Here is a 15,192-nt window from a genome sequence, read left to right on the forward strand (position 1 = left end):
GTTAATTCTTGCAATTTCCTTTTGCATGAAGCTATATAAAGATAGACAAATGTCAATACTAAAGGACTGTGAAATGGAAACAAAGAGGGTTGTTTGGGCAATCACCAATAAAGTTTTGCTACCATTTTGATATTTTTACTTTTCCACTGTATAACAATCCCAACCAGTTACAAGAACTGCTGTAAATAATTATTTTTGAGGGAAAAAAATATTAAAACAATACAGTTCACTATGCTGGGTAGTGGGGTTTTTTTTCTCCATTTGGATAACATTTTTGAAAATAAACTGGAGAGGTGCATACTCTCACTTTCCTGTGCCATAATTTTCTGTTAATCTGTAACTATTTACTGAAGTTTGATTCAAGTAGAAACAATAATTTTGAAGTATTAAAGAGAGATGGAAAGACATCCACATGGAGATATAAAAAATGATAATTTAGTGATGTACGGACTGTATTGAGATTAACAACAATTCAGATTATAGCAGCAGCTGATGACACTGTGGTAATTTTAGCATAACCTTTGTTTCTCCACTAACCACAACTAAAAGAAAAAATCCCAAAGATGTTCTTCAGTGACAAGAAATTGCCATCCATGCTTTAAAAAACCTGCACAACTTACATAATGCAACTATATTTTCAATGCCAATTTTGTAGCATAATGAAAAGAAGAATGAAGTTTAAACTATGAAGAGGGGCAAGTTGGTGATTTGGATGATGGCAGAGCTGGGGATACTGCAGACCTGTTTAGTTTTCTGTACTACTCAGAATTCACCTGTGAGCTGAGGCAAGTCTAAAAGGATTATCTCTGCAAGAAGGCAGTAGTTATTGCAATGTCTAACTGAGGTGCCATAATGCTTAGTAGTGTTACTAGCCAGGGAACTGCACCCTGATTTTGCTAGCTGTATACCACAGCTTTGTAAAAATATTAACTAAAACAGAGCAACTTCAATGCAAGAAGTTGCAACAGAAGTGGCTTCCAAATACCCAGTCGTGTAGGGATTAGGTTACTCTTGTGATACATGGACAGCCTGGATTCAATCCCTTGCTCTGTATGAACTGGCAAATCACATTTGAAAATGTGCCTCCAAAACAAAAGCTTAAAATGCATAACTTAAAATGCTACGTTTCCATTGCCAGCAGAATAGGCAGATTGTAACTAATGTACTTATTTACAGTATCTGGCTAACATTGAGGCATTAGATGAGCTGAATGAGTAGTTTGGTACCACACAGAAGTGGGCATATGTTCCTTGATGTTAGAAACATAGGTATGATGACAATTCAAATGCCTTTGAAACTAGATAGTGGCTGAATTCTTTAAGGACTTGAAGTCCTGGTTTTGCTGTTGTACTACATCTGTAAAAGACTGTAGATGTTACAGCCCTCCAGGTTACTTGTAGCAGCAGTTTTTAGGTATCTGGCACATGCAATGGAATTTGCTGTCCTTTAATACTCATACTTTCTATGCATACTTTCTATGCTAAGTCTGCTCATAATTTGGTTTCCAAACCTTGCACATGGAGCTGGAACCACCTAAACTGTCTTTAAAGGAATGCTGAAGACAGGTTTCTGTTAAAGCCTGCCTCAGCTGATGGCTTAGTTTTAGAGAGAGAGAGAGAGTTGAGAGATATAGTTGAGAGAGATAGTTGTAGAGTAGAGGGCCAACAGACCTGGACTCACTCCTGAAGGTAGATGTCTAAGCTCCCATTGGAGTCCCCTTCCATTTGGAAGCTGTGTGGCTTCCTACTCCTCCCTCAGGCAGTATGTTAGCAATTGGAACACTCTCCAAATAACATGGGAGACCTTGATTTGCTTGCTTCCTTTGCCTGAAGCTCAGCTTAAGCATGTCTCCTACTTTTCCTATTGAAGCTCTTCTAGTTTGCATTAATTGCTGAGGGCTCCACCCTGCTAATGAAGGGCAATTTCAGTATTGTACATTAAACTTGTTGGATAAATTACAAAGGCAGCCCTTGAGGCAGGGACTACCCAGGGCTTTACCACAATAATAGCAGATACTGTTAACTGGGGGCTCTTTCTCAACTCAGTCTTTTGTGGGTATCTGGGATCATAACTGAGTGTGGGGTTTCTTCGCTTGTCCACCAGAGCTGAAGCAAGTTTAAAAAAATGGCATAGCCTTAGTCATTCCTTTGTTCTGATTCTCCTGCTTTAAGGATTATTCTTTTCTCTAAAGGATGGACATTCTGTGGTTTAATAACAATTATGGGTTAAAATCTTTCTGTAAATAGACACCAAGGCACTATGTGATAGCAGCTCCTACCTGGGTAATAATATCAAGTATATACAAAACAGCATCAAAGGAGTTAAAAACCCATGAGGTTTAAACAACAGACTATTAAATACAAATCCTGCTACCCAGAGGTGTGCAAACAATTTATTTGTGTTCAGTGCAACACTGTACAGGGGAATGGGTCTGCAGTTGTGTTTCTCTACAAGGTCAATAAATGGTTTGTCAACTCTGGTGAGCATTTACTTTGTATCCAAAGTCCTAATGTAAAAAATAATGAAGAGTAGTTTTACTCTCTCCGTTTGTGATGGAGTTCCACTCTGACAGGATCAGAAATATCAGTCAACAGCTGCGGATGGAAATGAAATAGTCCTCTTAATTGAATCCTGTGGGCTGCAAAAAAGGATTTTTTTTCCCACCGCCCAAACAGTTCCTTGTGTCAGACAATGTGGAGCCACATTAAGGATTTTTTTCTTTTTACTAGTCCAGCTGGCAGAGCAAATTGCCTTGTTGAATTAGCATGTCCTAAAATATAAAAGGGTTTAAATGAGTACAATGGTACAGGCAGTACAACAAACTATTGCTATTATAAAATATACTAACATATTTATCTGTTGTATAGTGAACAGATTTGAGACTCTTGGAGCTTTTGTATTTGTTATTTTTATGTGAATCTCAGTAATGAGCAAATCAGCATATATGTTGCCAAATTAAAATAGAAAGCTATTAGCAAATTAATACCTTTTACACAGAACTTATACAAATACCACATTTTCCATAGCTTATGTTATTGCAAGAACAAAATTGCATAGACCATTTGCTGGCACTTTCTGAATTCCCCCTTTGTCTTAGCAAATAGTTCAGGTAGTTCCCTCAATTTAATTTCACCCACTAATGCAGTAAGTGTTTACATGTAGTGAGAGAAAAAAACACGGAACTCAAAAATATTAACAATGACATAATCATCTGACTGAATAATAGTTCAGCAAGGAAACACATTCCTTTTATTTTTTTTATGCTTTCTGTAAGGCTGTTTTCAAAGTGTTACTGACAGAACATATAATTTGATTCAAGTCATTCTTCTGAAGTTGAAATGTCATTTGTGCTCTTCTTCCCCTTTCACCCTGTAGTCCAGAATTGTAGATTCAGATTTGTTTCCTAAACTGAAGTACCTTGTTTTTAAAATTCTGAAAATTCTGCTTTCTGTAGTGCTCTTTAGCAATAATATAAAACTCAGACTAGCAAGAGGGTCTGCAGCCTTTTCTGGTGCCTCACTGGCAGACACGGCTGTATTCTTGGCAAGTGGAGCCCACGCCGGCCACTGACAAGTAGAGCTTTCCGTCCGGACACACGCAGATTTCGTAAAGCCCCTGAGAAATACCGGATCCACCCTTTGTACCCTCAGGCAGTTTGGGCAGTCGCACATTTTTAGCATCGAGCAAAAGCTGCATGGGAGAAAGCAGGACAAACGGGCTCGTTAGAGATAATAGTGCAATAGTGTGCCATAAACCAACTTGGCTGTGTCTTGGCAGTGGTTTAAGAATGGCCTTCTACCCAGACTTGTTATATGCAAAGCTGCTCTGAGGCCTAGGCTCTTGGCAGACACTGGAACATGGGACAGAGATAAGCTGGTGCCCATCCCCTTCCTTAGCAGAGACCTCATGATGTTCAACAAGGCCAAGTGCAAGGTCCTGCACCTGGGTTGGGGCAATCCCAAACATGGATACCGGCTGGGCGACGAGTGGATTGAGAACAGCCTTGTGGAGAAGGACTGGGGGGTATTGGTGGATGAAAAACTGAATATGAGACAGCAATGTGTGCTAACAGCCCAGAAAGCCAATCTCTGGGCTGCATCAAAAGCAGCGTGGCCGGCAGGTCAAGGAAGGTGATTCTTCCCCTTTGCTCTGCTCTCACAAGACCCCACCTGCAGTGCTGTGTTCAGCTCTGGGGCCCCCAGCATAAGAAAGACATGGACCTGCTTGAGTGAGTCCAGAGGAGGCCCATGAAGATGATCAGGGGGTTGGAGCACCTTCCCTATGAGGACAGGCTGAGAGAGTTGGGGTTGTTCAGCCTGGAAAAGAGAAGGCTCCAGAGACTTATAGCAGCCTTCCAGTACTTAAAGGGGGCCTACAGGAAAGATGGGGAGGGACTCTTTATCAGGGAGTGTAGAGATAGGATGAGTGTTAACGGTTTTAAACTGAAAGAGGGTAAATTTAGATTAGATATTAGGAAGAAATTCTTTGCTGTGAGGGTGGTGAGGCACTGGAACAGGTTGCCCAGAGAAGTTGTGGATGCCCCCTCCCTAGAAGTGTTCAAGGTCAGGCTGGATGGGGCTGTGAGCAACCTGATCTAGTGGAAGATGTCCCTGCCCATGGCAGGAGGGGTTGGAACTAGATGATCTTTAAGGTCCCTTCCAATCCAAACCATTGTATGATTCTATGAGAAGAGACGGGGCCCCTGCCCGTACACTGTATAGCAGGGCATGGACACTGCTGCTGTTGGACCCAGGTCTGTCCTGGCCCAAGTGCTGAAGCCTTGCAGCCGTGCCAGCTGGTTAAGGATGGACATACAGGTTGGTCTGGAATTCCTCTGCCACTGGAAGAACCAGCACTGTACAGCCTCACAGACGGGATAAATAGGCTGCTGCACATCACATGCTGTTGCTGATGGGGCAGCTCTTAATGATGTCTGCAGAGCTTCACTCCTTAATTTAGCAGTTCCGGGGCTGAGTGTCTATCTCTGGGCCAAAGACCCCGCTGGGGTGCCTGGGGATCACTGTGCTAGTGGGGAGCTGAGCGCTATCAGAGTTTTATTACAAAGCATTTCTCTAAGCTAATACAACATTATGTCAATTGGTAGTATTATTTAACTTGACCCATAAACACAAGTCTTATTATTGGCACCATTAATTTTAATATCCTGTCTCCTAAAATCTGAGGAATTAAATTAACAGAACTTGAAAAAAGACTTGAAGTTATTAATTATATTCAGACAGCAAGATCAACGATAGTTGTGGAAACAGAAGGGCTTGTACTCACCACACCATCACTGCTGTGTAGTTTGATATCCATCTGGGAAAGAGCTTCAATATTCCCAGCTTGCGCTTTGATATTAATTCCTCGTGGTGCATCCATGCTCAAAGATCGAGTCGGTGATTCCAGCCTGAAAGCAGGAGCAGGAAATCTGACAGTAGCACATTCTCATATGTTCCTTTATTTTTGAAACATAAGTAAACTTTGAACAAGCACTTGAAGGATCTCGCCTGAAGTCGTATAAAAGATGCAGCTTCTTTTTTCTTCAGGCAGACTTGAAAAAGGAGGTAGCTATTTAAAAACACCAAAGTATCCCAAATGAAAAATATAGATGAATTCATAATACAAATGCAAGGTATTAGTTCAGAGGTAACTTCAGATTATTTCAGTATAAAGGTAATTTATTCTTTAAAACTGAAACCCATTTTTACATTTTTTAGTTTGAATTTATTTCAATTTTTGACATAATAAGATACTGAAATTAATACAATTAATGCAGTGTAGGAGTTTTTTAATCAAGAGTTTTGACACTGCTATCAGTCGGACCAAGATTTCACGCAGTGTGCATGTGTGTTAACTAGATGACATCTGAAACTTAAAAACCAATACCTTCCTCTGAAATAAAAATTATGCAATGTAACAAAGTTGCAAACCCTACAGTGCCACAAGATGGCAGGAAGGTACTGTATTAGCTGAATAATCACCTCGTTGAGTCAGCTGTGCAGGATTAATGATTTTTATTTTCCAAAGCGATTGATTTTTATTTTCCAAAGAGATAAGGCTTTGTTTCTTCAGAATTTTGGTATCATTTCCACGATAAGTAGCAGGGATAGAAGTACTAATTAAAAATCATGAGAAGGAAAGAAAAAGCCCAAGCTCAGTAACAAGCTAGTGATTACATTGCTTCTTTTGACCATTACCTAGAACTGCTTTGTCTGGAGGCACTGGGAACACTGCAGGATCAGAGTTGATACCTACTGAGCTTTGTTCCTGAATATTGGCTCACCCTTCCTAATGACACCAGCCTGAATTTTACAATATCAGCCAACATTAAACAGGTGAATATTAAGGCTAGAGAAAATGAATCAACCAGTGGTCCCAGTTTACTTTACATCCATGTTACCTTCTCTGTTCTGTAAGTTCCCTGGACACGTATAAAATAATGTGAGCTTCATCCATAATGCAAAACTCAGACATGAGTCCCCATTCCCAGGTCTGCACGTGCTCACCCACTGTGTCTTCTGGAAATGTGGGGAGGGTGTGTGTGTGTGTGTGTGTGCGCACGCACTCCCAGCAGATGCTGTGTTGGCTCCATGCAAGCTCAACAGCCACCGATCTGGATGAGTGGACGACTGTGCCCCAGGAGGTCCTTTACTAGGTATGAGTCAGATAGTGAGTCTAGATGCTGACTGCCAATCACATGCTAAAGGAATGAAACGATTTCACCGACAATCTTGATGTAGCTGTCTAATGGGTTTCGTTTACTCGGACTGCTTCAGTTCTTCCTTTTTTTGCAGTTACTTCATTAAAACTAGAATTTAAAAGCAGTTTGTGCTTGTGAGAAACTTCAGTTGTATCTTAAGAGTCCTGAAGAAGCTAAATTCAGCTGATATCTTAAAACCTAAACCCATGATATATGAGCACAGTCAAGCACAGTCACTGAAACTTCATTTTTTATCCCCAAATCTGAAAATAACTCAGGCAATATTGGCTTATCACTGCTGGCCAGAGGTAACAGGAGATTCTATCTTATTTGATCTTCAAAAGTCCCTTCCAACCCAAACCATGCTATGACTCTATGTTTCTATGATCTGCCTCTCCCCAACATCTCCTGGGTTAGTCACCTTCATTTAGTTTAAACTCCAGATGGATAATTTAAATTCCTAACAATGGATAACTGCATCATGGTTGCATATTAGGACCATATCCATAAAATAGTTTGATGCCTTATCCCATGACTCTGAGATGGCACAAACTTCTGTCATGATCATGCTGAGTACAAGGGCACGAGTATGAGTCTGTTCTGCATCAGCCATCTAACATAGTATTAGTAATCTTTATTAAGCAGTGTTTGTGATTTAACAACTTTTCTATGACTTTTTGGTTTAGATCCTTAGATTTACACTTTTATGAAATTGGAAATCAGTTTTTCCCCGAGTGATTTACATGGGAGGTCTGCTTCATGGGACTATTTTCCAATGCATATTTGTATGTATTATATAGTGAAAAATTAATCAAAGTTTGTATTTTTAATATTGAAAGTTTAATATATTTTCATAAATCAGTGTCAAGGTAGTTGAAGACAATGGTTCCCTTAGTTCGTTTTAGCAAAAAGCTATAAACATTGAAATAGCTCATGTTTTTCTGTAAAGTATTTCATCTATGTAAGTAATCTATATGTAGGCATAAATTTTTATTTTTAAGCTCTATTGAATATTACAAGAAGGCTGACTGGGACAGATTTTTGAAGAGCGTATCAGACCTGGAGTTTGAAAAGCAATCAAACACCGGAGAAATATTTCTTACTTTCTACCAAAATTAATGCTGGCAAGAAGCCTACAGACTTCAGAAGCATTTACAGATTTATGATATGACTTACATGTAATTTAAATTACATGGCAGAATTACATTTGCTATATTAATCACAGTCCTAAATTTCTGCTGTTTATACAGGTCCTATTTCTAGATTAACTAAGGGTAGATTTACCTAATTAAGTCATTGGAGCTTCCTGGCAATGGAAACTGCAGTGAAGCTTAAGCAGTGATTTTAAAGCCTTCTGGAACTATCATGTGTGAGATTTTAGCAAAGGCAACATTCACTAACACTAATGATATATTTCTTCATACAGCATTCAAAGCTTCAGTGCCTCAAGTCCAGATGTAATAAAAACGAAACAGGCACCTAGTGTAGAAATGACATGACTGAGTTGAACCTTGACTTTGAATGTCCCTTCTCAGTCCCCACTTGGTCCTGAAGACACATGACTTCCACAGCCCCTTCGACATTGACCTTAAAGTCACCTAAAATTCTTCAGTGATCCTGGCCCTGAGGCACTTCCAGTTTGTCACTGGTGGGCAGGTTTGAACTTCTCTTGTATGCTTAAGGGTCTGGGGACCACAGAACTGCCCTAGCAGAAGAGCTGACTGATGGAGACACTTGCATGAACTCAGGGTGTCTCGGAAAGATATGAATAAAGCACTGCAATTATTAACACTGGTGGTGTTTTAAATAGACATTAATAAAGCAAAATGTGCTCTTTTTTTTTATATATATCCGTGAACAGATGATGGGAGGAAGTTGCTCTGCACTGTGAATGATTTGGTCAGTCACAAAGAAGATACACGACTGTGTGCAGATAATGGCTGTTAAGGAAGTTTCAAGATCTAGTCCCTAGGCAATAAAAGGAGGAAGAGAGTAGGCTGGGCTGAGCAAAGTGTTGATGTGCATCCCTCAAAAGTCTTGGCAAAACAAGAATTCAGTTGTCTTGCAAATGCTGGAGGGTGCATGGACACTCAGAGGTCAGAAGTTGATTATCTTAGAGTTTTTGGTCCTTTTTTAGTGTTCGAATTCAGGCAGTAGAATGATGAGGGACAATATATTGTTACCAGTCACTTTATCTTTTTTTAAAATTACAGGCATATAAATTACATTTAACAGAATGGAGTGAGGATCTTTATCATCTAGAGGAATTAATCTATGTAATGTGCTGTCCTAAATGAGACATCTGTCACAGCCTGTATCTCATTTGGGAAGATGGATTCTCTACTTAGGAGTAGCTTCTAGGTACTGTGGTAGCTATGCCAGGGTCTATTAGCAAGTGGTGTGGTGCAAGAGGAATTGATCGGGACAGCACAACATTTGATGCCAAGGACCTTACACCCCCATTATATGTGTTCTGAGGAGTATTCTGGACTAGCTGTTGCCTGACCCTGAAGACTGGACACCCAGAAAGGTTGGAGCATGTTAGGCATTCTCCAGGAGAGCATAGCTTTCAGGTTAATTTAATCCAAATGTAATCCTGTTCATGTGCTCCAAACAGTCCCACAATGAGAACCAAGATTTGGGGAGCTCAGGCAGTTGGGAGATTTCCCTCAAAAACACGTTCCTAATTTTAAATTAAAACACTCACAGATGTATCCACGGAACATGAAGCAATGGAAACCATACCTAGGCCCACTTGCAGAGTATGTATTTTGCCTTGCTCTCCTTCACCCTGATCCCTGCAGCCACCTGGAGTTTTGTTGGCAAAGTGCAGGGAAACTGCACTGTCTCGGCTAATGAAGGCCAGGGAAGGGTGGGGGAGTAAGTGGTCCCTGCTAATATTTCATAGCTCTGTCATCTGCTGGATATTGGTCCTCCAGCAGTCCATTGCAACTAAAGCAACCGATTACAAGGGAGATATTTTTGTTGCTGTCTTCTTCCTTGTTGGTAAGATAGTTCCAGAAGTCGACTATACTGTCTTGGCTGGCTGCCAAGGAAATTTGGTGCTGAGGTGTGCAGAATAATTTATGAAGTACTGTGTGAAAGTCTTCTGAGGGAATCTGGACAGCATCCAGGCTCTGGATCTGAAACCGTCCCAACAACCTACAGGCTTGGAGATTCCCACCCTTTCCTCTAAGCATGTTGCTAACTTGTGGAGATACCAGATCACCAGAAATTGCTCAGTTGGCTGTATTTAGGGAGGATGTGAGAGGAGTGACAACCTGCTGTGGTTGTGGTAAAGAAGCAGCTGAGCTGGACCCTGACTTTGAATGTTCCTTCTCAGCTGGTGCATGGTGCAGGAATATCGATCTCTTCTTTCATCCTGTTCTGGCAGGAGATGGAAGGATACCTTGCTGATCTTATAAGTACCACAATGCATTAGAAAGCTGGTTTTAGTACTGCAGAAAGAGTACCACAGTCTTCTGGAGCCCAAGTTTCCTACCGCAATGTGGGATTGCTTGACTCTCAGAACAGGACAGAGGAACCAGCTTGTTCTTTTGGCTCCTTCTGGCCACTTTTTGCCCTTTCCATCTTATGAGTCAGCATCTCTCCTGCATTCAATGGGGACAGAATTCCTGGGTATAACTTTAGATAAAAGTTTCCGAAATGTATGCATTCCTCCCAGCACCTACCTGAGGAAGACCAGGGTTACTCTAAGTGGACTGGACAGGTAGATGGACACTATCTCTAAAATTGCAGTGCACCCAACAACTGGTGTGCCCATATGTACATACAGCTAACTCCTTTTTTTTTTTTCCTCTTACTTTTTGGTTAAAATAGCCTGATCAATTTTACCATACAGAGAAGATTTTATGAAATGTAAACCTGGCACTAAAGTGTTAAAGGTACAGTAAAGAATTTAGCAGCATATAGCGTATTAAGTATTTGAGTTAAATATGTTCTTGTATCAGTAGAAGAGAAACATCTATGTACTTTAGCCCTGACTCAGCTTTAATTAAAAAAAAGGGCCCTTATACACAGAAGAAAATAAAATGTCAAATATACTGGACTTGATTTATTTTACTTCCTATCAGATTATTTCACAGCAGTATGTTTGTTTAGATCATTAATAAGATATTGGTCTGGTATTCACCTATATGGTGGGGTTTTTTTTCTGAAGCCCTTTTAAACACTGAAAGAACACAAGGTAGGTCCAGGCAGAACCTAAATGCTAGCTAGTTCATAATGCCTTTTCATTAAAAGTTTTTCACAAAGCTTTCTGGTATTGATTTTTATGAGAGTTCATAAAATATACTAACCCATCACTTCCACTTCTCTAATATGCTCAATCTTTCTTCCATAGTGCTTTAGTATAATTAAAATAAAAGGATCCATGCAAAAGGGCCAAATAAATATCTATATTAAGGTTTGATTTAAGAAGAAAGTCATATGAGGGTGCAGAAGACAGTGAAAGATCCCACGCCCCTTTCTTTCTGCCATTTAGTCTTTGTAGGACTGAAGATGCTGCTTCACAGTTGTTCCTAGGCATTGATACGGGAGCATGCATGGGAAATACAGTATTAGAGAAAAGATTGAAGAATATGAAGAAAAAAGAGGACATATAGAAAATGTAAGTCAGAAGAGCTGGAATAATGGTACTTTCTCCACTGGTGTGTATTTGCATATTGTTCTCGTTTCCCTTGAACTTTCATGAAGATGCTAAAATCAAACCTGATAAGGATGTCTCCCACTCTTCTTTTCTGAGTACGCAGCTGTTTGACCCACCTCTCAGTAAACAATCTCTATGACTTCTCAGAGTCAGAAAACATTTAAAAAAAAATAAGTGCTTTGACTAAACTGTTCCAAGGCCAAATAAAGCCATTACAGTGAGTTCAATAAGGTTGCCAGTTACGGCACTGAAAATCTGATCCTGCAAGCCTGTGTTCCTGTGAAAGTGAGCACTGTGTAACTCTGCCTGTGCATGTGTGCTTCCAAGACTAGGCTTGTCTTTTTCTGAGATTATGAATATATATAATTTTTCATTCGTACTTTATTTCTTTGAGAGAAACAAGAACAGTTAGGAGAGCAATGGCTACAGGTCTTATTATGGTCTACAAAGACATAGAAGCACTGAGGTTGCATAGGGGACAGGCTGTGAAAAAGGCATAGAGCATCAGATGCGGTGGCATGGAACCAAAACAGCTTTTTCACATTCTTAAGTAAGAAAGAAACCCTCATATGCCTCTGGTGTGCAGAAAGGAGTCTTGCCATGAACGCCTGCCCTTGAGTTCAAGTCTGACTTTGGAAAGGTGAAAGGGGAACAGAAATTAAATTAGGCAGTGATTGGAGGTTGTGGAGCAGAAGAATAGAAAAGGTAAGAAATGAAGGAAAAAAAAAAACCCATGAGGAAAAAAGGGGGAAAAGGAGAATCTTTAACCTGTCAAGGAACGAATGTCTTGAAAGTCAAAAAAGCAACCTAGAGGATTCTGTGGGCTTAATTGGCCTTGGTTCTCTGTAGGTGTCTGCCTTCAGCTCTACTCTGTGAATGCATGTTAACCTTTAAAAAGCAATAGGAGCATATTGGCTTTTTGATTAGTCTGAAAGCAGTCTAATTCACTGGCAATGCAGCTAGACATTGTAAGAGAGTAAACCATAGCCAGAGTATGCACTAGTTACACAGGAAAAAGAGACTGTCAGCATTTATTTATGGTCCAATATAGAGAATTTCAAACCATATTCTTTCTTTATGAGGAAGCTGGATTCCTGTTGACATGAGCTGAGCAAAAATAAGCTGGAGTTGTAGAGGTGGATAGTGAGCAGCAGGCACACACTAATGCCGGCTGCCAATTTCCACCCATATTCACTTATCTCCCAGCAGCTTGCTGTTTTGAGGTCAGGCAAGTGGGGAGGGTGATCAGGATGTAGCAAGAAGAATATGATTACCCAAAGCTATGGATCTTGGTGTTCTGCCTGGTGGCTTTTGGTTGTTTGCCAGCAGGTCCAAAGGCAAAGAAGGACAAAACAACAGGACTGAGATCTCAGTCTCGGTATATGCCTCATTTCTGTTTTGTTTTGTAAAATTACTTTCTTTGGAATGGCTCCTAAAATTACATCTTCTTGCAAACAGGAAAGATGAGTTTCACAGCATGTTCCAACAACCGTGTATATCTTAAGGACATGGAAGTATTAGTATTCAACAGTAAACTCTGATAGCTCTTGCTGAATGTCAAAAAATACAAAATACTAGTGACTCATTAAATCTTCTTCCCTGATAAGTTTCTGCACAGTAATGGAAACATAGCAGTTACTTAGTCAAGCCTTGGCACAAAATTCTGATTTGACATAACTACTGTAAATCTTTCAAACACTGACTGAATTTTCTTTCTAAAATGTCCCATTTTGCATCACACATATTTAATTTCTTCATTTAAAGGTGGAATAATTGCTTCCTACCTGGATGATACTCTCTTCCATATTTCTTCCATTCACTTTGATACTCTTAAGTCTGAGCTTCACTGAGTTAAACAAAATGTACTATAATGAAAAAAAATCTGAAAAACAGCCTCCATTTTCCCCTGTCAAGTCCATTAGTTGGTCAATGGTTATATAACATCATCCCAGTTTTTGTAGCTTAGTTCAGAGAAACCATTTTCCAAGGGTTATTGCTCCTGGGAGTTGCCTGCATTAGGACACATATTCTGTTTCTGTAAGTCTAATGTCAATATCTACAGCTCCCTTACACTGAATCCCAAGTTAGTCTATTATTTATGCCACAATAAAATGTAATATGCAAACCAGTACATTTTTAATGAATCAAAATTAAATAACAATTATTTAAAATGAATAAAGAACTTTTCTGCAGTTTCTTCCAAGTGCATCTGGCTATTTCATTGCAGACAAATTTACAGGAAAACTTATAGTAGCACAAGATACAGCTTAATATTAGAACTGTACTTTCAACTTAAGTGTGCCGAGGCTAATACCTCTCCAAAATAAAGTTACTGCACCAGTAATAAGAAAGAAGATCACCAGCATCTTGTGAAAATACAGAAAAGTTGTCTGATAATATCAGAAGAAAATAAATAGGGTACAACTGAATTCAGAGTAACATACTTAATGAGGTTGTCTGTTTAGAGGCAAGTGTACATACATAGGAACTGCATTAAAGAAAAATTATTTGGCTGGAATGAAGCAGCTGTACATAAAGCACCTCCTTTTTCTAGTAATTCTGAAGCTTTTTTTTTAAATCTTCCGTGGCACTATGTTGCAATTTAGAGACTATAAAATAATGGAGCAATTTTTTGTAATTTGATTTTAAAAGTCACTTTTTTCTTGACTCTCTTCTGCTTATTGCTTAAATGCATTAATGAAAATGTCATTTTGGAAGGTCTATCATTTTGTCTCCAATCACTTGGGAAAGTCTCAAAATGTGCTGGGCTTTGCTGGCAGTTTGTAACATCTCTGACCTCTAAAAAATAGACACAAATGCACACTGTAATGCACTGAAACATCCCAAATACTTCAATAACAGCAGAGCTACTCTGAAATAATTACACAAGGATGTAGTAGGCTCTGCTTTTTCTGGTAGCCTTCTTTCTTGGGACACTAATGTTCTTGACATTTACATACATACATATACTGATGGTCCTAATGTGTGAAGCACTAGCAGCTGTTACAAGAGGGCTACTAATAGCAGTACAGGACTTTTGTATGGTGGGTATAATATTGCTGCAGGATCCTTTCTTTTAAAAAAAATTCCTTTTGGAAAATAAAAAAAAGATTAAGTCAATTATTTTTGTCTGATATCAACAAGGTATAAAGTGTTAATAATATATGGTTACTGAGCTTAAAAAATAAACTTTCATATCTGTAATGGATTCTGTATGATCAAGGACATATCTTTTAAAAAGCTGCTGTTACATTTCTAGCTAGATTTTCTGGAGTGCACAAAGTTTATTAGATTCCCCTCACAGATGTCTGTGTTGGTAAGGGCTAGGAGCACTTAATTACTCAACTGCTTCAGGGTTGAGTTCTCAACTCCGGAGGGGAAAAAAAGACCACTGAACCACTTTCATATTTCCCTTTCTGCCAACTCATGGGAAGGTGCTGTCATCCTACATGACACAGCTGGGCTTATTGTGCTTGGCTGGATTGAAGAGGAGCCACAGTGAAATGACAAAATCCCATTGATACCAATGGAGTCAATATTTCATGAAAAGCCACTTGGTGGTGGAATGGAGAAACCAAGAAGTCAGATCACAGATACTCACTAGGCTCAACTAAGCATAGCTCACCTATAGGGAATGCATTTTCTAAAGCTAAAACAATCTTATAATGACCTTATAGAATCTTGAGCCATTGCAGTAATGGATTCTTAGACTTTGTGTGGTTTACATTAGACAATTGTTGGATAGAAATAAAATCATAATTAATGAGATTCTATGGATAAATTCATTTGTCCATAGAGAAATTTAGTCATTTATCCATGTAGT

The 15,192-nt window shown here is 39.4% G+C and overlaps 1 protein-coding gene across 12 annotated transcripts in view; it reads right to left on the reverse strand.

The window, feature by feature from the left end:
* SGCG (sarcoglycan gamma) overlaps window positions 1-15,192 on the reverse strand; it is a 154,859-nt gene continuing 139,667 nt past the window's right edge. For 11 of the 12 annotated variants that reach the window (XM_072850496.1, XM_072850495.1, XM_072850492.1 and 8 more), the window contains 2 exons: window positions 5,284-5,407; window positions 1-3,690 (listed from right to left, as the gene is read on the reverse strand). In XM_072850496.1, coding sequence (XP_072706597.1) covers window positions 3,517-3,690; window positions 5,284-5,407 — 298 coding nt within the window. In that variant the 3' untranslated portion in view covers window positions 1-3,516. The remainder of the gene's footprint in view (window positions 3,691-5,283; window positions 5,408-15,192) is intronic. The other variant, XR_012040458.1, reaches the window with a different exon arrangement.

Source organism: Ciconia boyciana, chromosome 1 (assembly GCF_034638445.1).
Source record: "Ciconia boyciana chromosome 1, ASM3463844v1, whole genome shotgun sequence".
Classification (NCBI taxonomy): Eukaryota; Metazoa; Chordata; class Aves; order Ciconiiformes; family Ciconiidae; genus Ciconia; species Ciconia boyciana.